The following is a 27,029-nucleotide window of genomic DNA, read 5'->3' as shown; positions in this document are numbered from 1 at the left end:
GAGGCTTCGGGAAAGTTGACTGGAAGGATAATGGAATTTTTCAGTCAAGGCTTGTTTGCAAAAGCTCTGCTAACCGAGCTTCCAGGGACCTTGCTAGGTTGCTGACACAGGGCGTCCCAGCAAATGCCCCTCCACTGCCCTTGCTTTTCAGTGTGACAGAGACCCACCTTTGCATTTCATATTCTTTCCATGATCCAAATCAAATCCTTTCTTTGCTAATGTATTAATCGGAAAAACATTCGTGGGACGTTCTTTGGGCTGGTCTAGAAGATTGGAAAGAACAGAAGCTGCAGAAGCCTCGGTTGGAAGCGTTCCCTTTAATTTCAGTCTAGTGCCTAGCAGTCCAGTAAGTCACTAGCTACCTGGTGACAGAGTGGCCATGATTGTTGAGCCAAGGGCATCCTAACTTCTTTGCATGTGTTTCCTCATCTCTAAATGAGGCACTGCCCTTGTGTTCTTGTGAGGGTTCAGTAGCACAGGGTTCACAAACACCGGAGCAGAACACAATCCACTGCCATCGAGACAAATCCCAATTCATGGAGACCCTGTTCGGCGGTTCGCAACCTGGGGGTCGCGACCCCTTGGGGCTGTGTCAAATGATCCTTTCCCAGAGGTCACCTAAGACCATCTGAAAACATTTCCGATGGTTGGGGGTCACCCCCACAAGAGAAACGGGATGAAAGGGTCATGGCCTTCGGAAGGTCGAGAGCCACTGCATGAGGGTGTGTAGTCCAGAGTAGAACTAGCCTGCAGGGTGTTCCCAAGGCGGGAAATCTTTACAGATACCACACCCACCCCCGCCCCGCCCCCTCCAGGTTGAGCTATCTGACTGATTTATACTCTGCAGCACTCAGTAAGGGAAACGTGCACCAGAAATCACCTCTGTTTGATTGTGACTGCAAAGCAGGTGCCTTTGATGAGATGACGTTGAAAAGATGGTCCGGCCTTGGGCCTCTACTCAAACACTCCCTCAATGCATGAATACCTTCTTTTATTAAATTGGAACTCTATGATGCTCACTCTCCCGACACAACGGCTGGAGCCAAAGTGGGTGAACAAGTAAATGTGGTGAAGAAAGCTGATGGTGCCCGGCTATCAAAAGAGATAGTGACTGGGGTCTTAAAGGCTTGAAGATAAACAAGCGGCCATCTAGCTCAGAAGCAACAAAGTCCACATGGAAGAACACACCAGCCTGTGTGATCGAGTGGTCCCAAAGGGATCAGTTACCAGGCATCAAAGAACAAAAAATCATATCATTGACTGCACACCTCCATGATAGGATCGCTGAAGACAAATGGGTGCATAAGCAAATGTGGTGAAGAAAGCTGATGGTGCCCGGCTATCAAAAGAGATAGTGTCTGGGGTCTTAAAGGCTTGAAGGTGAACAAGCGGCCATCTAGCTCAGAAGCAAATAAGCCCACATGGAAGAAGCACACCGGCCAGTGCGATCACGAGGTGCCCAAGGGACCAGGTATAAGGCATCATGCAAAAAAAAAAAAAGATATAAGTGTGTGTATGTATGTGTATATATGTGTATATGTATATATGTATGTATATATATATATATCATATTAAATGAAGGGGGAAGTGCAGAGTGGAGACCCAAGGCCCAAGTGTCGACCAATGGAGATCCCCTCATAGAGGGGTTTAGGAGAGGAGATGGGTTAATTAGGGTGTGAGGTAGTATCGATGAAGAACACAGCTTTCCCCCGGATCCTGGATGTTTCCTCCCCCCAACTACCATGATCCGAATTCTACCTTGCAGGGCTGGATAGGACAGAGACTGTACACTGGTGCATATGAGGGTTGGAGGTACAGGGAATCCAGGGTGGATGATACCTTCAGGACCAAGGGTGTGAGGGACGATGCTGGGAGAGTGGAGGGTGAGTGGGTTGGAAAGGGGGAACTGATTACAAGGATCCACATGTGACCTCTTCCCTGGGAGAGGGACAGCAGAGAAGGGGGGAAGGGAGACTCCGGATAGGGCAAGATATGACAAAACAACGATGTATAATTACCAAGGGCATATGAGGGAGGGGGGAATGGGGAGGGAGGGGAAAAAAAAAAGAGGACCTGATGCAAGGGGCTTAAGTGGAGAGCAAATGCCTTGAGAATGATTGGGGCAGGGAATGTATGGATGTGCTTTATACAATTGATGCATGTATATGTATGGATTGTGGTAAGAGTTGTATGAGTCCCTAATAAAATGTAAAAGAAGAAAAGAGAAAAAAATGATTAGGGCAAAGACTGTACAGATGTGCTTTATACAATTGATGTATGTATATGTATGAACTGTGAAAAGAATTGTATGAGCCCCAATAAATTGTTAAAATAAAATAATAATAATAATATAATTCAATAAGTAGCCAACAGATTTTTTTAAATTTTGCAACCCAAATAAAAATACTCTAACAGTGAAAAAAAAAGAAAAGAAAAGATGGTCCGGAAGGACTGTAGTGCGAGGGGCGGAGGCGGCAGCACGTGATTCGGTGAAGTCTTCCGCTAAGGGCAAGCAAGGGCTTGCTAATGAAATAGGCTTGGTCCAAATTGTGGTTCTTCCCATAGCTGGCTAGTGCAACACTCAACTCATTAATTTAACTTCTCTGAACCCCGTTTGTAACATGGGAATCAGAGCGCTTTTGTGCGAGGAAATGAGATCCTCTGTAGTAAGACGTTTACAGATGTTCACCAAACTGTAGGTATCCTTTCATTGAGAAATATGCGCTGTCTTCTCTACCTGCCGGTGCCCCTCAAAGCAGCTCACTTTCTTTACATCGTTGTGAGGTGCTGTGCAGTGGGCTCTGCCCCACTGGCCAGGAAAAGGAAATGGCGCCCAGCACCATCCCCACAATCGCTGTGTTTGAGTCCACTGTTGCAGCCATGGTGCACTTCTACCACCTTGACCGTCTCCCTCCTTTTCGTGGCCTGCTGTTTTAGCACGCACGCTGCCCTTTAACAGGGACTGGCCTCTCCTGGTAACATGTCCAAAGTGTGTGTGACAGTCTCACCATTTTCACTGACGGCTCTTCCAAGACAAATTTGTTTGTCCTTGCAGCCCCCGGTACTTGTAACATTCTTCACCAACACCATAATTCAACTGCATCAACCCTGCAGTCTCAAAGCACTATGGACAAACAGATAAAAGATCCCCAAACACTGAACTGCCATCAAAATGATTCTGACTCAGTGACCTTATAGAATCGAGTCGAGTTGCCTCAGTGGGTTTATCTAAGGCTGTAACTTGTTACGGGAGCCGACTGCTACATCTGTGTGAGCAACTTAAATTGTCCTTAGCAATCAGTGCTTGCCCGGCAGTAACACCAGGAATCCTTAAGTCAAATGATCTGAAAACGTGCGTCCCAACTCGGCAACCCTGTAGGACGGGGGAACTGCCCTGTGTGTTGCTGAGACCAACGATGGGAATAGGAAGCCCGTCTTTCTCCCGCAGGGACTTTAATACCAGTGTCTGCAAGGTATTGCGGTAACACAAAGCAAGTAGCAATCAATAGTCTGTGAAAGTAGCATGTGCCCCTGCTCCTTTAGTGATGCATGTGAGGCTGCACAGTGGTCGGTCTGGTGCTAAAACAGCGTTACCTCTTAACTCTTGTACCCCTTAAATCGGGCTGGGCCTAGAGGGCTGTTTCCAGTGTTAACCAGCCGGTATCGACATGAAGACTCATTATGTATCTGTCCCTTAAAGCCAGTGTTTTTGAAAGTACGGCATGTGCTGATGTTCATAATGGTGGTTTTTGAGAGCTCTTTTTTTTTTTTTTTAATTTCTTCAAAGTGTTACAGGTCTCATTGTCACCAGTGCAATTAATCCACAGTGCTGGAAGCAAAACCTGTCATCCTTTCAGCCCCAACTGTCCGTCTGGACACCATGATCAGCTGTGCCCACTTTCTCAGACTGAGGCTGGAGAGCTCTTTTTGGTGATATTTTGTAAAAGAAAAAAATCTGAAGGGTGTTTCTAATTTTCACTACATAAATCACTTTCTGGAAATTTGACATCAAAAGAGCAGCAGCTATTAAGGGCTCAAATAGAAGGCAAATGCCTTGAGAATGAGGATGGCAGCAAATGCACATATGTTCTCGACACAATGGATGGATGGATGGATGGTGATAAGAATTGTACGAGCCCCCAATAAAATGATTTTTTTTAAAAGAAAAGGATGATGGCAACATATGTACAAATGTGTTTGACATGATGGATGGATTGTGATGAGCTATAAGAGCCCGCAATAAAATGATTCAGACAGAAAAAGAGAAAGTCATATGCAATAAGACCAGTGTTCCTTGCTATAATGTGGGGCGTGGGGAGGAAATACCTGGACTAGGCAGTATCCTTGGGAATTGTTTCTGTCACTTATGCTTATGAGCTTGATGAGCACACTGATAAGGGCCAAGGGAGTGTTGTGGTGTGTCTCTGCAATGAGAGCCATACACATGTACACATGGGTGTGTTGACTCGGGATTGTAAGTGCATGTTTTTTCTCCTGTGTGTGTAGGAGTCCTGGTTTAGTAATAGTTTACACGTTGGCTACGAACTGCTAGGTGAGCTGCTCCACTGGAGAAGATGACGCTTTCTGCTCCCATCAACATTGACAGAGAGTTGCCTAGGAATCAGAATCGGCTCAGTGGCATTGAGTGTGTGTAAAGGATGTATGTTTGGTTCTCACATTTAAAATATTTCTCTTCAGGGGTGGATCCGTTCGGTCCGATCTCAAAAGGAAGTCTTGTTCATGCATGTAAATGATGGATCGTCTCTGGAAAGCCTTCAAGTTGTTGCAGATTCAAGCTTTGACAATAAGTGAGTTTAAAACGGGTGGGGGGGGGACCTGATTTTTTTTTTATCTCATCTCTGTCCCCCCTTCCTGAATCCAATATCAAATTGTCACCTGAGTTGCATTTTATTTTATTATTTTTTTAAAGATCATTTTATTGGGGGCTCTTACAACTCTTGTTATAATCCATACATCAATTATATCAGATGTATTAGTACATATATTGCCATCATTCTTTTGTAGACATTTACTTCCTATTGAGCTCTTGGGATTAGCTCCCCCCCATACACACACTCTCTTGGCCCCTTGATAGATCATAGAGCTATCAATTCATATTTCACACCAACTGCCGTCTCCCTTCCCCTCTGGTTTCTCTTGTTCTTCCCCCTGGAGGGGGTGTGGGTATGTGCCATTCATTGAGATCGGTGCCCCTTCCTTCCCTCCTCTCCCCCCACCCCCCTACCCTTTTGGTAGTGCTGTTCCCATTGCTGTTCCTGGGTTCCATGAGTCATGAGCTTTAGCTCGTGGCTGTACCTAAGTCCATGCTCCTGTCCAGTCCAGAGTGGGAATCAGCCCTGGGGTCATGATAGTGGGGAGCGAGGAGGACTCCAGGAACCAGAAGTATATTGCGTGACCCATGGTGCTCTGCTGCACCCTGATTGACACATCCCTTCCCTGCAACCCTTCTGGGGGCGTGTTCCATTGCCTACAGATGGGCTTTGAGTCTCCGCTTTTGTTTGTTGTGGGTTACCTTTGAAAACAAACCTGCTTCCCATATTTTCAAGGATCAAACCCAAATGTGCAGCATCACAGTCGTTCAAGCTCAGGCTTTTCTTCCCTTGTCGTCTTCATGTCCGTATCTCCCACCCAGGCTTTGCTTCAGGCTTCCTTGACTACAGGCTAAGAGATCAGTCCAGATTGTGTTTCCAAGTCAAATGGCCAGTGTCTCATTAATTAAGTCCAATAGGTCGGTGAGTAGGAGCAAGAGTATGTGGTTCTTAATGAACTTTACTTTTAGTTAGTAAAAGGAAAGGTGCTTGGTGGGACTGTATGTTATATATCAGACTCACCAGCTACACCTGGGAAAAAGCTGGGGCTGTCCGCTCCTATAAAGATTTCCCGACTTCCTGGGTTCCTATGACATGTAATCGACTTGGTAGCTCTAGGTGGGTTTTTAGTGCAAGGAAGGGCTTAAAGGCTTTCCATTGGTTTAGAGGCAGATAGCCCAGCCAGTGAATATGATTGTGATAAATTTGTTTGCAGGACAGTTTGGTTTAATAATCATTTAAAAACAGTAGAATTGCCCCATGGGTGTCAGCCTGTCAATCTTCACAGAGCCGAATGACTCATCTTTTTCTCAGGAAGTGGCTGGTGGGTTTGAGTAATTAACCAGAAGCAGTTCTATATATGCTCAAACTATCAGCCAAGTATTTTGTTTTGGGAGGCTTTTCATTTAATTTCCCCCCAAGTTGTATCGGCATTTAATTCACATACACGTCAATAGTTCAGTCACATCAAGAAGAGTTGTACAGTGTTTTAGGTGAACCTTTACACAGCAAGTGAGGTTCCACGGAGCATTTTCTGTGCCAGTCTTGCAGTAAGCTTCCCTCCACTTTCCACAAGGTGTCAGTGTTCTCGTTTCCATCTGGTGCTTCTCTTTCAGCCAGAGTCCCTGACGCACCTTCCCTCCTCATCTTTGCTTCAGGGCAGATGCTGGCCCCTTGCTCTCCTGCAGGTGAATAGCTAAAGGAGCCTAGAACTCACAGGTGATACTGTGCATCTTTAATTGTGAATCTTATTAAGCTGGAAGGTAATTTCCAGGAGTGGCTTCAGTTCCAGGTTTAAAAGATAAAAGAGGGCCAGTTTTGCCTCGTTTTTTCTTTGTGTTGTAGGTGACAGTTTACAGAGAGAATCTGATCGATACATAAATTGTTACACAACATTGGTTGTTACCGCAGTGAGCCCTCGCCCTATTTCCACAACGCCTTCCTGTTCCCATCCCTGGGGTTTCCTGTGACCCTCTCTGGCCTTCTCATTTTTGCTTTGGGCAAGTGCTGCGAGCACATTACTCCCAGGTGTGACTGCTTTGTTTACTGGAGGCTTACTGGCACTGGGGGGCTGGGGTGGGGGGCGGCTGAGGGCCTTGCGTGTTGGACTGCTAACTGCAGAGTCACAGCAGCGGCTCTGCAGGAGAAAGAGGAGGCGTCCTGCTCCCAGAAAGATGGGCAGTGAGTTGTAGTTCTTATAGGGTCACTAGAAAAGGAGGAGCCCTTGTGGTGCAGTGGGTTAGACTGGGACTGCTAACGTCAAGGTGCCCAGTTTGAAACCACCAGCCACTCCTCAGGAGAAAGAGGAGACTTTCCACTCACAGATTGAAGGTCTCCCACGGGGACAGTTCTAACTTGTCCTGCAGGCTCGCAATGGGTCAAAACTGTCTTGGTGACAGTGGGTTTTTGTTTTGGTGTATGCTTGTTAAGAAAGAGTAGGAACTGACTCGTTGGCCATGGGTTAGGAGCGTAGCCTGAATCAGTCCAGTAAGTTAGGTATGTTTTTTTAAGAATTTGAGTTGTCCACATTTTTCTCCCAGGCTAACCTGGAGCCCGCTATTGGGTCCCTGGTCAGATTGGTTGCGAGGTGGCACCATCTGGTTCCTCTGGCCCTATGGTTTGTGTGGACTAATTTCTTGTGAGTCTTTCCTTTCCTCTTCTGCCTCAGACAAGTACACACCACTACTTAATTTTCTTTAATCATTTTACTGGGGGCTTGTAGAACTCATCACAATCCATCCACCCATTCATTGTGTCCAGCACATTTGCACGCTTGTTGCCATCATCATTCTCAAAATATTTTCTTTCTACTTGAGCCCTTGGTATCAGCTCCTCATTTTCCCCCTCACACCACTACTTCTATCTTTGATGTCTGTGTACAGTTTTTAAGGGCCCAGACTTGACTCACCAAACTAGGATAGAGCAGTGCTTCCCCAAGTGGGTGTTAATTCCCCTCTGGGGGCCACTGGACTGATCCAGAGGGGCTGCAAAAGCACATGCCTACACTTTATCCTGGCACAGGGATGATGGTCAGAGGGGTGTGGATACTCTTTTTCTGAAAAGGGGGAGGTGGGACAAATAAGTTTGGGAAACTGCTATCAAGTCTCTGTGAACTTTTTTCTGCCAATTGACCAAGCCACATGACTTGTTTAAAAAGCTCTTTTAATTTTGAAATATTAATAAGTTATAAAAAATACAGAATTCTCACACCCAGGATTCCCTCGATGAAAACATTCTATGTTACCATGGCACCTTATAAAAACTGGGAAATTGCTACTAGTACATGGGAACTCACAGCGGGCATTCTATCCTGGTCGATAAGGTCACTATGAGCGGGAACAACTCAGTGGCAGTGGGTGACAGTATTCAAGCTAGAAGCCTTATTCTGATATCAGTTTTTACATACAGTCATTTCTTTTTTGACAAATACATTTTGATAAAGAAAATTTGTCATCTCCTAGTTCCAGATACGTGTATATTCCTTTGTTCCCATTTAAAGCTTGTGGAGTTCATTTTTGATCTACGATAGAGCAGAAGGGTTAGCCCAATGAAGTGTAAACATTTATATCATTGAATACTTTACTGCTCTTACAGCAAGATTTGCTTTAAAATAAGGGTTACATGTGATGATACTGTGTTTACGTGGGTTCATTCAGGGGCTGTGTGTGTGTTTGTTACTCTAGAGAACTGACTTTTGGAAGTGCTGTGGAAGTTCAAGGGCGGCTGGTAGACAGTCCATCCAAGAGGCAAAATGTGGAACTGAAGGCAGAAAAAATTGAAGTTGTTGGGAATTGTGATACTAAGGTATGCTTTCTGACCTGCTACAGAAGCTTGTTAGACTTAACTTCTAATTGACATGTAGAAATTGACTTAACCTCTAATTGACATGATTATTAAATGTTCTAAAATTGATTTTGGTGATGATTGTACAACTCTTCTTAATATGATTTAACTATTGAATTGTATGATAAGGGCCTTACATGCCAATAAAGTTATTTTAAAAGAAAAATGCCCTGGCAGTAGATTTTATGAAATGGTATCATTTTTACATTCTAATTTTTTTCTATTTATTGGCAGAATTTCCCTTTTAAATATAAAGAGAGGAATCCTCTGGAATATGTGAGGCAGTACCCTCACCTTCGCTGCAGGACTAACGTCCTGGGTTCTATCCTGAGGGTCCGCAGTGAGGCCACAGCGGCCATCCACTCCTTCTTCAGGGTAAGGCGTCTTGCTTCTAGCGGCGGTTGTGCGGTCCCTCGTCTCTGTTGTCTCTTCTCTGTCTCTTCTCTCTTGTCTCTCGGGCGTGCATGTGGTGTTTATGTGTGAGTGTCGTGTGTGTTTAAAAGCCTTTTTGGAAAAACAAATGGCATGAAGTCGCTGTATGTATTTAGCGTGTGTGGTTTGGTACGCTTTGACCTATGTATGTACTGCAGAACCTTTTTTACCAAAGATGGCCTTTGCCCCTTAACCTCCCATCCCCGAGCAACCACCTGTCTGCCGCCTCTTGATACGTTTGTCTGTATTTTCCCGAGTTTCTATCAGTGGAATTCCCTAATGGACAGGGTTTTGGTGGCGTGGGGCCTGGCTTCCTTCACTCAGCAGCATTATTCTGAGGGTCGCCCATGTTGGCGTGTGGAGGTTGTTTGTGTCATATTACTGGATGGTATTCATTGTATAGATAAGCCCACACAGTTTGTTTATATGTTTGCCCGGTTGATGGACTTTGGGGACATTTCTAGATTTGTGGCTCTTGCGAATGAAAGGTCTGTGAGCATTTATTACAGGCCTTTGTGCAGACATGCGGCACAGTTCCCTCTCTCTTGTGTAAATTGCCAGGAGGGGAACGGTTGGGTTATTTGGTAGATGTGTGTTTCACTTTTTAAGAAAGTGCTAGACTATTTCCTTAAGTGGTTTTACATCCCCACCAGACACATGAGCTTAGTGCTTGCACACCCTTGCTGACACCTGACAGTGTCCTTGTAATTGTAGCCACTCTAATTGTAGTGACGGTCACTGTGGCTCCTAATGACTAGTGATGTTGCATGTCTTTCCATGTGCTTCTTAGCTGCTGTCTCTATGTGGCTCCTGTGCAATTTTCTTCCAATTATTTTACCCGCTTTTGCATTGTGCATTTTCTTTTTGATGAGTTTTGAGAGTTCGTTGTGTATTCTGGACACCTTTATCCAATGGCCACTGTGCAAAAGTTTTCTCTTGAAAATGTAGCTTGTTTTTTTTCATGCTTTCAGTAAAATCTGAACTGCAGAAGTTTCTAATTTTGTAGTAAAATTATCCGTTCTTTTAATTAAGAATGTCTTTGTTGTCTTATCTAAGGAAAGATTGCTAAATCCTATGTTGTGTTCTAGACATTTTATAGTTTTCAGTTTCACACTTTAGTTAATTTTGGCATGTGGTGTGAGGTATAAGTTTATTTTTGTACATATAGATATGCTATTATTTATTCCAGGATCGTTTGTCGAAAAACTGACCTTTTCCCACTACATTCCTTGGGTGCCTTTGTTAAAAACCAGTTGTCCATATGTTTGGGTTTCTTTCTGGATTCCACCTTGTTCGCTCGATCTAATTGTATATCTTTACACCAGTAACATCCATTTTGGTCTGTCTTTTTTCCTCTTTGTAAAGGACCCTTGAGGTTACCCCTCAGCTCATCTGGCATTGAGCTCACTGTGTTTAATGTGTCACGTATCTTGAGTAGGCAGTATGCACCCACGCTGTGCTCTGGCTCGGGTGGACTTACTTTAATGCCCCTCAGTTTCCACTTGAACCTGCGTGTCAGCAGTTGATAGTCCATTTTTCACTCGGCCCCGGGGCTCCTTGTGACTAACGCTGCTTAATTTCTCCATCATCTCCTTCCACAGATGCAATCCATTTTTCCCTGTATATATCAAGGTCCATGTGTATCATGGCTGTTTCTGTTGTTGAAACAACAGTCGTTTCGATGAATATGTCATTGGCCTTGCAAAATTCCATCATGAGCGCTCCAGCTGTGTCTTCATCGCTTTGGCCTTATTTTCTAATTACTGATTCTTCCTTGTTTCCTGTATTTGCATTACAAATCACTAGTACTTTTCAGTGTGCCTTGACTGCCTGTTGGACCCATCTCAGACTGAAAGGGTCTGTGAGAATCTATAGTTTCCTTGTCTCTGACATTCGTGGCTGGCTGGTAAGTGAATAGCAGCTGTGGTCGCTTGGATGGATAGTGCCCTACCACGGACAGTGTTGCTTTTGAAGACGCATGGGGCGCTATTGCTACCCCGTTTGTCACAGCCACCGTAAGAGACCATATGATTGATTTGAGATGGCCAGTACTAGTCCATTCCACTAATGCCTACTTTCAAACGTGCCGTTTCCTTTTTGACAACTTCCGGTTTTCCCGGACCCGTGCTTTGTGCAGCCCATGTATCCGGGGCTAATGCGCGTCTTCGGCGCTCCCCCTTGGAGTGGTGCCACATCGGCACATGAAGGTCCTGAAACCAGTACTCCCTCCGCGCAACCTGAGATGGGCTTCTTGGAGGAAGCAGCCCTTCCCAGGGGTGTGTAAATGTCCTCAAGCTCGGCGCGTTTTCCGTCGCTGTGTCTGACAGGGTCCGCTGCTAGTCATAAAGGTTCTCGCTGGCCCATTATTTTCACACGTGGCTCTCCAGGCGGTTCTTCTGAGTCAGTTTTAACCTGGAAGCCCCACAAGATCAGTTTGCCCTGAGTGGCCCTGCCGGCGTGTTAAGTGCCCTTGGCATAGCTTCCAGCGGTGTGCAAGCCATCACAGGACACACTGTTAGGGTGAGGGGTGATTGTGGCCACTAGGTGGTGGCATTGGCAATCCAGTGGTAAGCTTTGCCTTGTTTGTACCTCTTGTTACTTGAAGCTTTTATAAATGGGGGAGGCGGGGTTAAATAAGAAAATAAGTTGAAAGAATTTGAAGACATGAAAATAAATGAAGTAAATCTTTTCATTTGAGTGGAAAGACAGCCCTTGTAGTTTAGCGTTGTTGGTGATAGTACTTTAGAAAGGTAGGCACTTTCAAAGTGCTATAGTTCTTAACAGTAAAAAAGAGGATCCTGGTTCCTTGTTCTATAAAATGTTGTATGTGAGACATTCGATTGAAGTTTAAAGCAGTCATTGGAGTTTGTGTAGGGCATTTAAAATAATAGTGACACATTACACAGTGGGGGGACCCAACAGCTGCTCCAGTGCAGGAAGATGGGCTGGCTCCTCTCAGAACGATGTACAGCCTCAGAGACTCCGGGGGCTTGTTCTGCTCGGCCTCGGGGGGCCACTGAGTCAGAATGGACTCGCCAGCAGTGGATGTGGGGGCTGTATGTAGCATGTGGTAAAGAGCCCTAGTCATGCAGTGGCTTAGCACTTGGCTGCTATCTGAAAGCTTGGTTGGTCCTATCGTCTCGATGAATCTCCTTGGTGCGGTTGTGCTGTGTCTTGTGGGTGCCGTGGGTTGGGATTTGCTCAAAGGCATCACCACCAAGTAGTTGGCACTTCTTTCTGATGTGTTACTTTAGACTCCCCCAAAGATGAGACGACTTCAGCTGTGAACTATGCATGTACCTCAAATCCATCAATAAAAGAATAGAAGTCGGGGAGGGGGGTGTAGAAACGTACCCTGTATGTTTTCAGTTAGGACCCTTTTGTGTGGATCTAGTTACTTTTTGGTTTATCTGCATAACTCGGTTTGCTTATAAAATCAAACCATTTGCTGTGTACTAAGTACAATTCCCTAGGAATGAGCCCTTTAGAAGAATGAGTTTCTCAGATAACTAGGGATGTATTGGGGCACAAATTTAATTTAAATTTCAGTCGATGTGTGCTTAAAATGTATTACCCACGAACCTGCCTTTTTAAATGGAGCCCAGAGAGAAGTCCACCCTGTCTTGGTGGCTTGCGGGCTCACCGTGTCGGGTTTGCCCTCAGCCTGTCTGTCGAATGCTGGGCCTTTGGGTTCCTGTGACTGGTTTTTGTGGATTTGTTTTGTCACTTCGTGTTGTCGGTGGCATGCCTGTGGCTGGCAGTTCTTCTCATGTTTCTTTCTGTCTGCTTGTGATCAAGTGGTATTACTTATTTGGGGTGTGTGTGGGAGGAAAATAGAGTTGATGAATTTCCTTTGAGCCATGTGCCTGGGCTGTGGAATGTGCATTTTTTAAACATTGGGATACTCAGACGTCTCATTAAAAAGTCTTGTGCTGGTGTGTGGGGGCCAAAATATTGACAAACTCAGAGGTGCTAAGTAGAATTCGGAAAATTGAGTGAAAGAGTTTATCTTCATTGTTGAGCCTCCTTAGCGCTTTGTGGTGCGAAAGGAGCTCAGAAGGGCTGGTAGTTTGGATCCACCTGGGGGAAAGCTGAGGTTCTCTGCTCCTGTAAAGGTCCGCAGCCTCAGAAGCCCACTGGAGCAGCCCTACTCCCCCAGAGGGCGGGACGGAGTGCAGCTCTGGCCTGGCAGTGAGCTTGGTTTTGTGTGTTTGCTCAGAGAAGGCAGTGGAGGCGGCTGCTGAGGGCACCCCACCTCCTTACCTTGGGGCCTCCCTTTTGAACTTCGTTCTAACTGCTTTCTTGTTCTCCCTTGGTGGTCTCTCTTGTACCTTTGGGTCATGCTATGGACTTGGATAAGCCCTGCCAGCAGCACCTAGGCTTGAAAGGTAGGGGACTTCTTTTGAAAGGTTTAATTAACCTGAGTTGAGTTTTAAAAAAGAAATCCCATTACTTGTGTGTGTGTCTCTCTCTCTTTTTCAGTATCCCATGCAGCGCTTGTCCTAAGGTTTCCAGTTTTGTTTCTGTGGCATTAGACCAGTTTTAACTTGGGCAATTATATTTAGCCCTATGCTCCCCCCCCCCCCCATTTCCTTTGGATTTTTCACTTCCTTTCTTTGTTTACCGCACTCATGCGCGTAGTTGCCTGCACTTGGTGTGGAATAAATGATTCATGTCCATAATTCTTGGCTTCTAGTAGATGAAAATTGCATGCAGTAATGTTATTGATTCTGTCTCATTGGTTCCCTGTAATGTACTCTGTGCTGGGCCTCGAGGCACAGTTGCTCTCCGATTAAGCACACATTTGGATACGTTCTGAGACTGACTTTGTATCCTGAATATTTAATCATTCGCTATTACATGGCCCATCATGGACTTAAAACTTTGTGCTGAGCCAGGATGCTTCAATCCACCCTTTTCAGGAAGAACCAGCCCCAAATCCAGTGCCCGCAAATCACTTCCAACGCACGCACCTGCGTAATCTGGAATAGAACTGCTCCTTTGGAGTTCTGGAACTCTGTCTGTCTTGACAGGAGCACACGGCCTCGCCTTTCCCGGCTCGCTCTGAGAGTGAGTGATGCCAACAGGGCTTTTCCAGGGCAAATGTAGGGGCGCCTGCTGACAGAAGGGGACATTTTATCTCTACCAGCTATCGACAGCGCTTGGCAGAGACTAGATGTGTATATATGAATTTATCCTGTTGATTTTATGGTCAAAGCGTTCAGTGCAGTGGACTCCACCGCCTAGCACCTAGTCTTCTGGCTTTGAAGTGTGAATTCCAGTATTATCTATTTCCACCTCCACCCTGCAGCATTGATACAGTTTGTAACTTTGGGCCTATACCCACAATCAAAATGAAGCATAACCTTGAAGTTGCTGGGATATTTCAATCCTACTAGCAGAGACCTTTTGGTTTACCAATGGACTTTAGAATGGAAGAGCTGCTGTTGGGCGCCTCTGTAACGGATGGCTTTGCCGCTCACGCGCTTTCTTCAGGCAGAGGAGGTATACACGGGGTGCCCCTTGCCGTCAGTTTAATGGCCAAGACATCCCACAATCTATTTCTGCCTTCTTCACTTTCTCTGTATATCTTCAGTCCCTATTTGTCAGCTTTACTTTTTCTCCATTTTAGTAGCTCATTACAATTGAGGTTCTCATTCCAGAATAACAGAACTTGATATTGATCACTTTGTATTTCCTTAACAGTATGGGCAACATCGTTATGCATTAGGTCTGCTGGGTGTGTGTGTGTGTGTGTGTGTGTGTGTGTGTGTGTGTGTGTGTGTGTGTGTTTCTGACTATTTGTATCTTACTGCATGGCTGAGACCAAGAACTTTGTGCGCATGCATGTGCACATACATGCGTTTGTTTTGTTTTTTAAATCACCACTGGTGCACAAGAGAGGAGTTCTGGTTGTATTGTGGTTATGAGTTGGCCTGATAACCAAGAGGCCAGCAGTTTGAAACCACCACCTGCCTCACAGGAGAAAGACGAGGCTTTCTACTCCCCACAAGAGCTACCGCCTAGGAAGCCTACAGAGGCACTTCTGCGCTGCCCTGTAGAGTGGCTATTAGATAGAGCCGCCTCGATAAGCAGTACGCTTGGAGGTTTGTTTGGGGTATACAAGAAGACTTTAAAAAGTTAGTAGGAAATTTCTTTCTTTTTTTAATTCCATTTTTCCACGAAATTTCTTAAGCCCCCTCATATTAGGGATATAGCTGTGTGACTCTTGTGAAGTTGTTCAATTTCTCTGGACCTCAAGTTCCCTAATTTAGAAATGAACCGGTTGGAGTAGTTAATGCCTAAGTTTCTTGTTGATTTAAAATCTTGTCTGCCAATGTGCATAGTAAACCTTCAGCTGAGGGGGTTAGTGAGGGATTTGATATGACCTTGTGTCATTTTATTATTACAGTATGGTAAAGTTTTCTTCTTGAGGTTGTTTCTTATGCAAATAAACTTAAAAGGTGTGTTGGGTTTTCTCTTTCTAGGACAATGGCTTTATACATATTCATACCCCAATAATTACATCCAATGACTGTGAAGGGGCCGGAGAACTTTTTCAAGTCGAAGTAAGTTGTAGATTCCATCTTCGTGGATCTGTTGTTATTGGTATTTTCCATCTGAAAGTTTGCTTTAAGTTTAATAAGTGTTGTATTGACAGAAGGCAGAGCTAACACTTGCAGTTTTGTTATTAGTAAATCTTAAAGACCACATAGAGAAAATCGAGTCTGTTCTGGTTATTTGTTGTATTAATTACGTTACGTAGTCTGTGATCAAAAACAGCATGTTTAAAGGGTAAATAAAAGGGTTCATATTGCTAAGATGTCAGTACTACCCAAGGGAATCTACAGATGCAGTGCAATCCTAATCTAAATCCCAACAACCTTCTTTACCGAAAAACCAACCTTCAATTTTATGTGACAAACCAAGAGACTCCAAATAACTAAACCTGTTTAAATCAGAGAACAAAGTAGGAGAAATTACACCTTATGATCTTAAGACGTACTGTACAGCTATAGTAATCAAAACAGCATGGTACTGGCATGACAATAAAAACATAGACCAGTGGACTGGAATTGAGAGTGCAGAAATAAACCCACACATTTATGGTCACCTTATTTGTTTACAAGACGCTAAGTCCATTCCTTGGGGAAAGAAGAGTCCTTTCTGTAAATGGTGCTGGGAAAATTGTATTCCCATATGCAGAGAAATGAAATAGGTTCCATGCCTCACACCACACACAAACACAAGTTTAAAATGGATTATGGGCCTAATTGTACAAATTAAAACTGTAACATTCTTTGAAAAACAAGCAGGAGCAATTTGGTTGAGCTTGGCTTTCAACAGAGGATTGCCTGACACAGTAGCAGACTCCGTAAATGGACCTTCTCTGTCACTGTGCCCTGCTGGTGGCTTGTGTGTTACTGTGATTCTGGAAGCTATGTCACTGATACTTTCAAATCCCAGTGTGGTCACCCAAAGTGAACCAGTTTTACACAAGAGCTTCCAGACTAAAAACACACTAAAAAGAAGGAGTAAGCTGTTCGCTTCTGAGGAATGAGCCACTTAACACCTCATGAAGAGCATCAAAAATTATCGGCTGTCATGTCTGAAGATGAGTCTCTTGGGTCAGAAGGCACTGAAATATGACTGAGGAAGAACTTCCTTTTCAAAGGAGAATTGACCATAATGACATGGGTCGAGTAAAGCCTTCAGCGTCTTCATTTGCAGAAGGAACAGCTATTAAAAATTGGAACTTGAGAAGTATGAATCTTGGAAAGTTGGAAGTCATGGAAAATGAAATGGAACACAAAGATCGATATCCTAGGCATTGATGAGCTGAAATTGACCATTTTGAATCAGAAAATCATGTGGTTTCCTCTGCCAGGAGAGACAGAATCAAGAGGAATGACGTTACATTCATTATCAAAAAGGACATTTCTAGGCCTATCTTAAAGTACAATGCTGAACTTCTGTATATCTACAAACACAACTCCAGCCAACACATATTCTTCAGATTTATCCACCAACCACTAAAAAGCTAGTCAGTAAAAAATTGAGGAATTTTATTAATGTCTTCAGTCTGAAATTGATCAAACATGCAATCAGAAGGCATTGATTATTAGCAATTGGAATGTAAAAGTTGGAAGCAAAATGAAGAATGAGTGGTTGGAAAATAAGGCCTTGGTTACAGAGATCGAATGAAAGAATTTTACAAGACTAACGACTCCTTCATTGCAACACCTTTTTTCAACAACGCTAACAGTCACTGTAGACATGGATTTCCCAGGTGGAACACACACGGATCACCTGGACTACCTGTGTGAAAAGACACGATGGAGAAGCTCCGTCTCAGCAGCTGAATGAGACTAGGCCGGGGCTGACTGTGGAACAGATCATCAATTGCTCATGTGCAAGTTCAGGTTGAAGCCAAAGAAAATAAAACAAGTACATGCAAGTCAAAATCCGACCATGAGTCCATCCCACCGCATTCTCAAGGGCAGATCTGACTCATTGAACACTAATGACAAAAGACCCAGTGAGCTGTGGGTAACCCCACCATCATCATACCTGTAGAAAGCAAAAGGTCATTAAAAAGACAGGAAATTTAAAAAAGATCAAAGTGGATGTCAGAAGAGACTCTGAAACTTGCTTTTAATCATTGAGTAGCTAAGGCAAATGGAGAAAGTGATAAAATCATAGGGCTGAACAAGAATATTTCAAAAAGACACAGTAAAGTATTATAATGAAATATACAAAGACCCAAAACCAAAAAGGAAGAACACACTTAACATCTTTTTTTAAATCATTTTACTGGGGGCTCGTACAGCTCTTATCACAATCCATCCATCGATGGAATCAGACATGTTGCCCTCATTCTCTTCTAGACATGTACTTTCTGTTGAGCCCTGGGTACCAGCTCTTTCTCTCCCCTGCCTGCCCCCACCCTCATAGCTCCCCGAGATGGTACATTGTTATTGTTTTCATCTCTCTCATCGACTGCTATCTCCCTTCCCCCATGTTTTCTGTTGTTCTTCCTCCTGTAGAGGGATGTATGGTTATGGGTTGATCATTGTGATCGGTTTCCCCTTTCTCCCTTCCTCTTCCCCTCTTCCCCTACCCTTCCGGCATCACCATTCCCACTCCTGGATTCCGTGTGTCGTGACCTCCCATCCCTTTCTATACCCCTGTATATGTTCTGGTCCAGTCTGAACTGGGAAGCAGCACTGGGGTCATGGTAGTGGGGGGTGAAGAAGCCTCAAGGAACCAGAGGAACACAGTGTTCAACGTTTCTTAAACCTAAAGAACTGGAGAAAAAAATTCAAGCATTGAGTTGTAATGTTGAAACATTCTGTGGGCAAAATATTGAGTGATACGGGAATCATCAAAAGATGGCGATTTAACATGCAAGTAAAATTTTGCTGACAATCATTCATCAATGGTTGCAGCAGTATGCTCATGGGAGCTGCCAGAGGTTCAGTCCAGATTCAGAAGAGGATGTGAAACAAAGGCTATGGTTGCTGGTATCAGATGGACCTTAGTTGAAATCCGAGAATACCAGAGAGATATTTACGTGGGTTTTATTGACTGTGCAAAGAAATCCAACTGTGTGGATGGTACCTAACTAGGAATAACCTTGAGAAGAAAGGGGATTCTAAAACGCTTAATCGTGCTCTTGGGGATATGGACCAAGGGCCGGTGTGAACAAGGGAAGGGAGTAGTGCATAGTTAGAAATTAAGAAATGTGTTTTATGCTCTCACCATCATCAGTCTGTATGCTGAATAAACCACCAGATAAGCTGGACTGTATTGAAGTGTTTAGCATTCAGGATCAAAGCTTAGTAACAATCTTCATTATGCAGCTGAAAAAAACCATACTTGATGAAAGTGAGGAGAACTTTAAGCACTTGCGGATGAAGATCAAGTATTACAGCCTTCAATATGGATGACAACTTAAAACAAAAGTCCTCACAACTGGACCAGTAGATAACATGATACATGAAGAAACGATTGAAGTCAATTGTCAAGAATTATGTCTTGCTCGCATCCACAACCAGTACTTACGGAAGCAGTAGTCAGGAGAGCAAACAACACATTGCATTGGGTAAATCTGCCGGTTATACAATTCTGCTTGATGTGATTGAACTATGGAATGAATGGAATGATATATGTGTTAATTCCCAATTAATACTAAATTGTTAAAAAATAAAGTGTTGAGGAGGATGCTGCTTTGATGACTAAGGTGTGCCTGACCCAAGCCCTGATGTTTTCAATAGACTCATAGTGCATATGAGAGTGGAACACTGACTAAGGAAGACTGAAGGAGAACCAATGCATTTGAATTACAATACTGGCAAAGAATGTTAAAATTACTGTGGGCTGCCAAAGGAAGAATAGAAATCTGTCTTAGAAGGGGAACAGCTAGAATATTTCTTGAAAGCAAGGATGAGACTTCATCTCACATACTTCAGACTCTTATCAGGAGAAAGTTCCTGCAGGACATCGCGCTTGGAAAAGTAGAAAAGCAATGAAAAAGAGGGGCCTCGTTGAGAAGGATTGACGTGGAAGCTGCAGTGATGGGCTGGAAGTGCCAACAGGGGTGAGGGTGGCACAGGACAGGCAGTGTGGGTTGTTATGTTGTATATAGGGACGCTGAGTTGGAACCTACTCGACAATACCTAACAAAAACATTAATATTAAAAACTTTTTTCATCAAAAAAACTACCCCAAAAAGTGAAAAGACCAAGTTCCTTAGGAAATCATAGATCTGACAAGAACCACATGCCACAGACATATATCAAACTTGAACAACTTAACCAGAAAAGGACAAATAACACAGTCTTCTCGTGGGCAAAGATTCGAGGGGACATTTCACCAAGGACACTAAATGGCCACCCTCATTAGACATTAGAGAGATGCGGGTCAAAAGCCATTGAGAGGTTGTTACCCGCTCACCATCATCATTAAGAGGCTAACATGCTGGCGAATGTGTGGGCAAATTGTAGCCCTTCTCTGTGTGCTGGTGGGTATGCAAAACAGTGTAACCACTGTGGGAAAGAGTGGCAGCTCTTCAAATAATGAAAAACAGCTACATATGACCCAGCAGTTCCACTTGTGGGTACATTCAAAATCAGAAACAAACAAAAAAAGACATACCCCATTGTAGCACAATAGTCCAAAGCTGGAAGCAAGCTGAGTGCTAATCAACTGATGAATGGATAAACAAAATATGGTAAATACAGACAATGGATACTACTCAGCCAGTAAGTGAAATAAACCCTTGATCCATGCTACAGTGTGGATGGAGCTGGAAGATGATATGATGCTGAGTGAAATAAAGCCAATCACAAAAGGACAAATACTGTAATGACTTCATTTAAGATAAAGCCAAGTGTGTCGAGATCAAAGTGTATCAGTGATCATAGCCGTGAGGGGACAGGGGTGAAATCGCACTGATCAGGATGGAGTTGCCTGGTCAGGCACTGTGATTGCTGTCACCGAGTCTCTTGCCTATAAAAAGCTGAATTGGCCAAAGTTGTGTAATGTATTTCCAAGGACAAAAATGAGTAGCTGGGGAGGCTACTTGAATACTGTGTCTAACTAAACACCTGATTGCACTTGGTTTGGAGGTGTAGGTCTTGGTTTCATGGGACATCTGATTAAATTGACCTAATGCCGTTTTAGTGCTGTGTTCTACCTCTGAGTTCTCTTTGTGTGTCCGAGCTCTTAAAAGCTCCCAAGCTGCCGCCACAGGCACAATTAATCCCTGGCCACCTGAGGCCACGGAGGACAGAGAGTCGGAAGAAGAAATCGCCTCCCTGAACAGCTGCCTCCTTTGCCGTGAGTCCAGGAAAACTGAAGGGTGCCGTCCTACTGTTCCTGACCATTTTGATTAAAGAATATGGATCAGAAGGGAGAATTGCAGAATAGAATTTCAAATCCCCGTGGACTGCAGATTCTCTGCAGCTATGGAAGATGGATGAGCCCTAGAAACTATTGCCCTGAGAATCTTCAAGCCATAAACCAAAAATAGCCCCTTCAGTCTCTTTAACAGGCTACCAAGTGTGACTTACCGTATATACGCGAGTAAAAGCCGACCCAAAAAATCAGCTGAGGTACCCAATTTTACTACAAAAACTGCCGTAAAAATGTGCTGGAAACCTCAGCTTATACATGAGTATCTACAGGAACTAGTAAATATGTCTGCCTCAAGTATTCTTTTAAGAACTACCTGTATGAGATCAAAACAGCAGCAGCAACACAAAAGATTAGACAAGGACCCTTGGAGAGCACTGAGGTTTTGTCAGTTCGGAAAGGACAACGCAGAAAAGGAGGCTGAGAATGGCTGTTCCAACATGAAGAATAACTGTCAGTGTCACCGTTGTATGTGCAGAACCTTGACTTGGTAGGTTTTGCTGTGCAGATTCTCAACAACAAGAGGATAAATGAAAATTCAGTATATTCAAAGTCTTTTAAAAGAGTGCACTTCTCAAAAGAAAAGTTGTATATTCTATGTTGTTCAGCAGTCCTATGTTTTGTTGTTCAGCAATCATGTGTGGTCAACAGTTCTTTTGTTCAGCCACACTGAGTGTTTGAGCTCCCAGTATGTGTCAGCCATGATCCGCCTCTCTGTATTACAGATCGTTTTAACAGTTACCAGTTTCTCTAACCTTGTAGGCACTTGTGTTAGTCTGGATACATTAGAGAACCAAATCCACAGAAACTCAAAAGAGAAAGTTTTATATAAAGGGTAAGTGCACATCAAGAAAACATCCCAACCCAGTGCTGCCCAAGCCACAAGTCCAACATTAACCCATATGTCTGACACCAATCCACAGAGTCCCTCTCCATGTCATAAAACACACACAATGACACAGGAAAGCTGAATCCGTGAACGTGTAAGCATCTCAGTGCTGGCAGGGGTCTCCACACGGCTCCTCCAGCACCCAGGGCTGCATCAGGATAGGTCCATGTGGCTTCTCCTCAGGGATGTCTTGCAGGAAGTGAGCCTTGCCAGCTGAAGCAGGGAACTGGCTAAGGCAGCTGCACACTGGTCCTACCATCACAAAGCAAGAGACCCAAGAACTAGAAAGGCGAGGCTCACGGAGCCATTTCTCTCTCCTCCCTTCAATTAACCCCACATGTGTTTATTGGCCAGGTTGCCAAAATAAACTTTATCTCTGCACTTGAAACTTTTTCATTTACCAGTGTGATAACCTGCTTGCCAATTTTAAACCAGTTTTCACTCCGTTGAAAAGAATTGTCCAATAGTGTCATAATGCTCAGACACAGGTGTATGTTGATGAGTAGTGCATTTTGTACTTCTTTGGTTTGTATGCTGATTTCTTTATTCCTAAGTAATCAAGGCTCTTGTTTATACATTCAATTAATTTTATGAAATATCAAGACCTGTTTATGACGGCTTTCCCTGGTTCAGCGCTTTCTGACTCATGAAAATGATGTTTGCTCTTTATGTTATGGAACAGGTTTTTTGCTGGGAGAAGTTTTCCTCATGTATTGAGGCCATTATTCAAAATAATAATCAGATGCTATCTTTCTTTGTGTGTGACTTGAAGAAATCTTGATGATGATTAGCCTTCTGCCAGAAGCAGAATAAAAATGCCTTGTTAAGCATTGGAAGTAAATGGCGGTGTCTGAATATATCAGCTCAAAGCAGCAGCGCATGGTAAAATAATAATGTATAAATTCCAGGAAACCTTTTCCTCTAGGTGATTATTCTCTCCTTAAGCCTTAATGTTCTCTAAACATTGAAGTGAGAAATTACCCACTTTAAGACATTTCATAATCCCTGCATCGGCACTGCCAAATATTAACAACAAATGACAGGAAGGAGCACATGATTTAAAGGGACCGAAAATTAAACAAGTAATACGCATAGGTAGCAGACTAGTTCCCAAAAATAAAATTAAAGTTAACTGCTTTGCTGCAAGGGAAATCCCATCCATACTCATATATTCTGCCCTCTAAGCAAAGCCAAGGCATATAGATTAGATATATACATATAGTAAAAGCGGGGGAGGGGAGAGTATATTTTGGAAGCTAAACAAATGGGAATGCTCTGTGTTTAAAGTATTTCAGAACGAGAGACAGCCAAGTACACTTGCCTATTCAGAGAACCAGGCAGAAGTACCCTTGAGTTCATCCGCCCTCGGCTAGGACAGGCAGTGTCTGGATGAGGTTTCTGCAGTCTGTGGCCAGTTGTACTACAAAGGACAGTTTTTGTTGCTTTCAAAAGTTCCATTTACCAAGACTTGGCTTCTGCATCTGCCTTCCAGCATCTAAAACCCTTGCTCCTGCTTGTTCCCACCTCCCACCCCTCTGTATTTCCCAGATCCACTGTAGTTTCCTGCTACATCAGTAACCCTAGGAGTGGGGACCCAGGCACCCCACTTTTAAGAGAATGTGAAGTTTTGTTTTCTTTTGAGCATTTTATTGTGATCTGGGTGAAGCTTTACAGAAGAAATTAGTTTTCTATTCAATAATTTTACACAATTTGTGGATTTAGTGACAGTTCTCCAAGGTGAAGTACTCTTCTCATCCCTCCCTGGGTCCCCTGTTTCCACTAGCCCAGTGTTCTTGCCCCTTCCTGCCTTCTGAACTTTGTTTTTAGGCAGATGCTTCCCTTTTGGTCTCATACATTGATTGTTCTAAGCGCAGACCTCAGGGGTGGTAGTGTTAACTCAATAGCCTGTGTAATTTGGTGGGAAGGTAAGCTCTGCGTATGGGTTCAGTTCAGGTTTGCAGGGGTCTGAGGTTCATAGTGTCGGGGTTTTACCAGTCTCTATCAGATCAGCAAATCTGGTTTTTCGAAAGGACTTTGATCTTTGGTTTGCATTCTCCCCCGACACCCACTCTGTCCAGGACCTTCTATTATGATCCTGATCAGAGTAGGCAGTGGGGCACTATATTAGTCTGCGTTGACTAGAGGAACTAATCCTCATGTGCTGAGTGTAATTGTATGTTTGTTATATTAAGAAAACATCCCGGCCCAGTCCAGATCAAGTTCAGAAATTCAGTATTAGCCCATATGACTGATACAAGTCCATAAATTCTTCTACAGACTCACGCAGCACATGCAATGATGTCGAAGTAGGAAGATCACAGACCAGTGGGTGAAAAGTCTTGTGGAAGCATCTCAGCGCTTTTGCAGCTCTCCATGTGGCTCCTCCAGCTCCTGGGCTCTGGCTGCCATCAGCATAGCGTCATGTGGCTTGCAAACAGAATGTGACGCAGAGAGAGAGAGTATGTGTCCCACCTCCAGGGAGGAAGACAGGAGTTCCCAGAATCCTCAGGAGAAGGCCATGCCCCCATTGAGGCATCATTGACTGTGACCTGATTGACAGCCTAGACTCCACCCCCTTGCCAAGTTGACAGGAATTTATGTACCTCCCACAGGCATCGTTTAGTTCCTCTGATCTCCAGTTCCTGGAGCCTTTGGATGCTCTGGTTTGGGTGGCCTATTAGTCCTTTACACAAATTGTTTCCTTTTTTTATTATTATTATTAGGGGCTCTTACAGCTCTTATAACATGCCATACATCAGTTGTATCAAGCATATTTGTGCATTTGTTGCCAGCATCATTTTCTAAACATTTACTTTCTATTTGAGCCCTTGGTATTAGACTGCTAACTGCAAGGCTGTCAGTGCAAGCCCACCAGTCACTCCTCACGGGAAAGGTAAGGCTGTCTGCTCCCATGGAGATTTACAACCTCAGAAACCTTTGTGGGGTCACTATGAGTCGGAATCGACTCAGCAGCCTTGGGTCATGAGGTGTGCTAAATAAAATGAGGGGTAGATACATGTGCTAGGTCAGGTTCACTAGAGAAACAAGTCCATTGACACTCATATATATAAGAGAGCTTTATATGAAGAAGTAATTGTTTATCAGGGAAACAGCCCAGCCCAGTCCAGATCAAGTCCGTAAGTCCAACAATAGTCCATAAGTCCATCTTCAGACTTATGCAGTGATGCAGAATGCAAGATCACAGTCTAACGGGTGCGAAGTCATAGGGATCCAGTAACAGCGGCCACAACAAGGGTTCTGGCCGCCATCGGGTTGAGCCAGCAGGAAGGTGAAGGCAGGACCCTCCTTAATAGAAAGCCATGCTCACAAGGAGTCCCATCAGGCTGCGCCCTCATTGACAGGTTGGACACCCACCCCTACACTATTATATATCTTCAAGTTGACCTGAAATTGTGTAACTACCACAGATGTACTTGACATAAAGATGTAGCCTGGCCCGTAAAACTAGCGAGTTGACAGGGACCGATAGGGAAGGAACATGCTTTTCATTCACTCTTGATGGCACTGCCCTGTGGCAGTTTTTGTTTATGCACACCCTGGATTTCCTAAATTAAGCCTGGTCTTTGAGATTCTAAGACAACTGGTTTGAATCTTCGTAGATTAGAGCAAAAATGTGGCTGAGAACTTTTGTTCGTTGTTAGCTGGACCAGGAGGGAGGGAGGCGGAGGAAAGTGGGGTTACGGAAGCACTGCGTTTCTGTTTATGATGATGGGAAATCTGACAGTGGGTGTCGGGTGACGGGCTATGCACACCCACCATGATTGATGCAGCTGGTGTCACTGCACTGTCTGGAAAAGGTAGAATTGGCAAGTGAACTACGCAATGTATATATTTGAGGTTACATCTTTATTGAACATTTTGTGCCTATTAGTACATTTATGATGGATGGTTACTTTATGCATTTATCTTTTAAAACATACAGAAAGGAGTAGTTGAGTCAATTCTGACCCATCTAGACCCTAGAGGGAAGGACAGAACTGCCCCTGGGAGTTTTCAAGACTTTAACTAGTTATGGATCAAGAAAGCCTCATCGATTGCCTCAAGCAGCTGATGGTTTCCATCTGCTGACCTCGCAACCACTTCCCACCGGGGCGCTCAGACGGAGTGCAGCCCGAGACTGCAATCGTGCTGGCTTGGCTTTTCACTCTTGAGTTACCTTGATCAATGGGGTGGGTTTTTGGTCATGGTTGTTGTTTGCTTTTAATTTCCTTAGGCTCTGAGTTGTCCTCTGCCCTTGCGTTTCTGCTGGAAGGAATCCCTGTGGCCGCCTTTTTTGGAGGGTGCAGCAGGGTGACTAGCAACACACTCCCTGAGTTTTGCTTATCTGAAAAGATCTTCATTTCTCCTTTGTTTTGGAAGTCAAGAATTCTTGGTTAATAGTTTATTTTCTTTTAACACTTTTGTGTGTCATTCTCTGCCTTTTAAGAGATCTCTTGCCGCTGATCGGTTCCATATCTGTAGAATCTGCACGAAACCCAAACAGAACCAAACTTAGTGCCATCAAGTCAGTTCCAACTCCTAGCGATCCTATAGGACGCATCAGAACGGCCCTGTGGGTTTCCAGAGCTCAGACAGCCTCTCCTTTCTTCCTCAGAGTGATGGGTGGCTTCAAACCACTGACCTCGGCTAGTACTCCACTATGCTACCAGGTCTCCTTTTTTCATTGTATAGTATCAGATAAATGCTTGTTTAATTCTAATTTTAGAGCTTTGTTTTCAAATGGGGGAAATTAGTGTGCAAGACCTTGCAGGGCATTGACAGGAAAATAACTATTCCTTTCATAAGCATTTATAGTCTAATGATGTCTCCTAATTGTGATCATAGGCTGAGGATGCCGCATGCCCAGGCAGTGTCTCAGTCTGTTGTGCTTAGGGTGTCTGAGTTGGGACCAGCTCGACGGCATCTCGCATTACATGTCTCCCAGACATAAATAAATAAAAATAAAATGAATACAATAAACTGACTCGTTTTCAGATGAGTAGAACAGATGAAAAATTCTGTGTACCCCCATATTAGAAAGCATCCTGGTTTATAGAGTGTATACACTGTGTACCATGCCCTTCACCTACATTGACTCTGAGCCACTCACTCAGTACTAG

The 27,029-nt window shown here is 44.0% G+C and overlaps 1 protein-coding gene and 1 non-coding gene across 4 annotated transcripts in view; one reads left to right on the top strand and one right to left on the bottom strand.

The window, feature by feature from the left end:
* The window catches only part of NARS2 (asparaginyl-tRNA synthetase 2, mitochondrial), a 107,577-nt gene that overhangs the window by 1,056 nt on the left and 79,492 nt on the right, over positions 1-27,029 (top strand). For 2 of the 3 annotated variants that reach the window (XM_075546352.1, XM_075546353.1), the window contains exons 2-5: positions 4,699-4,808; positions 8,513-8,633; positions 8,907-9,047; positions 15,593-15,673. In XM_075546352.1, coding sequence (XP_075402467.1) covers positions 4,699-4,808; positions 8,513-8,633; positions 8,907-9,047; positions 15,593-15,673 — 453 coding nt within the window. Of the gene's footprint in view, positions 1-4,698; positions 4,809-8,512; positions 8,634-8,906; positions 9,048-13,355; positions 13,493-15,592; positions 15,674-27,029 lie in introns of those variants that run through there. The other variant, XM_075546355.1, reaches the window with a different exon arrangement.
* On the bottom strand, positions 3,785-3,915 carry LOC142447679 (small nucleolar RNA SNORA1). The gene has a single exon (XR_012784341.1). It is a non-coding gene; the product is annotated as a small nucleolar RNA SNORA1 (small nucleolar RNA).

This window comes from Tenrec ecaudatus, chromosome 4, assembly GCF_050624435.1.
Source record: "Tenrec ecaudatus isolate mTenEca1 chromosome 4, mTenEca1.hap1, whole genome shotgun sequence".
Taxonomy (NCBI): domain Eukaryota; kingdom Metazoa; phylum Chordata; class Mammalia; order Afrosoricida; family Tenrecidae; genus Tenrec; species Tenrec ecaudatus.
Note: the sequence above shows the minus strand (reverse complement) of the source record. Positions and strands in the feature narration are given on the sequence as shown.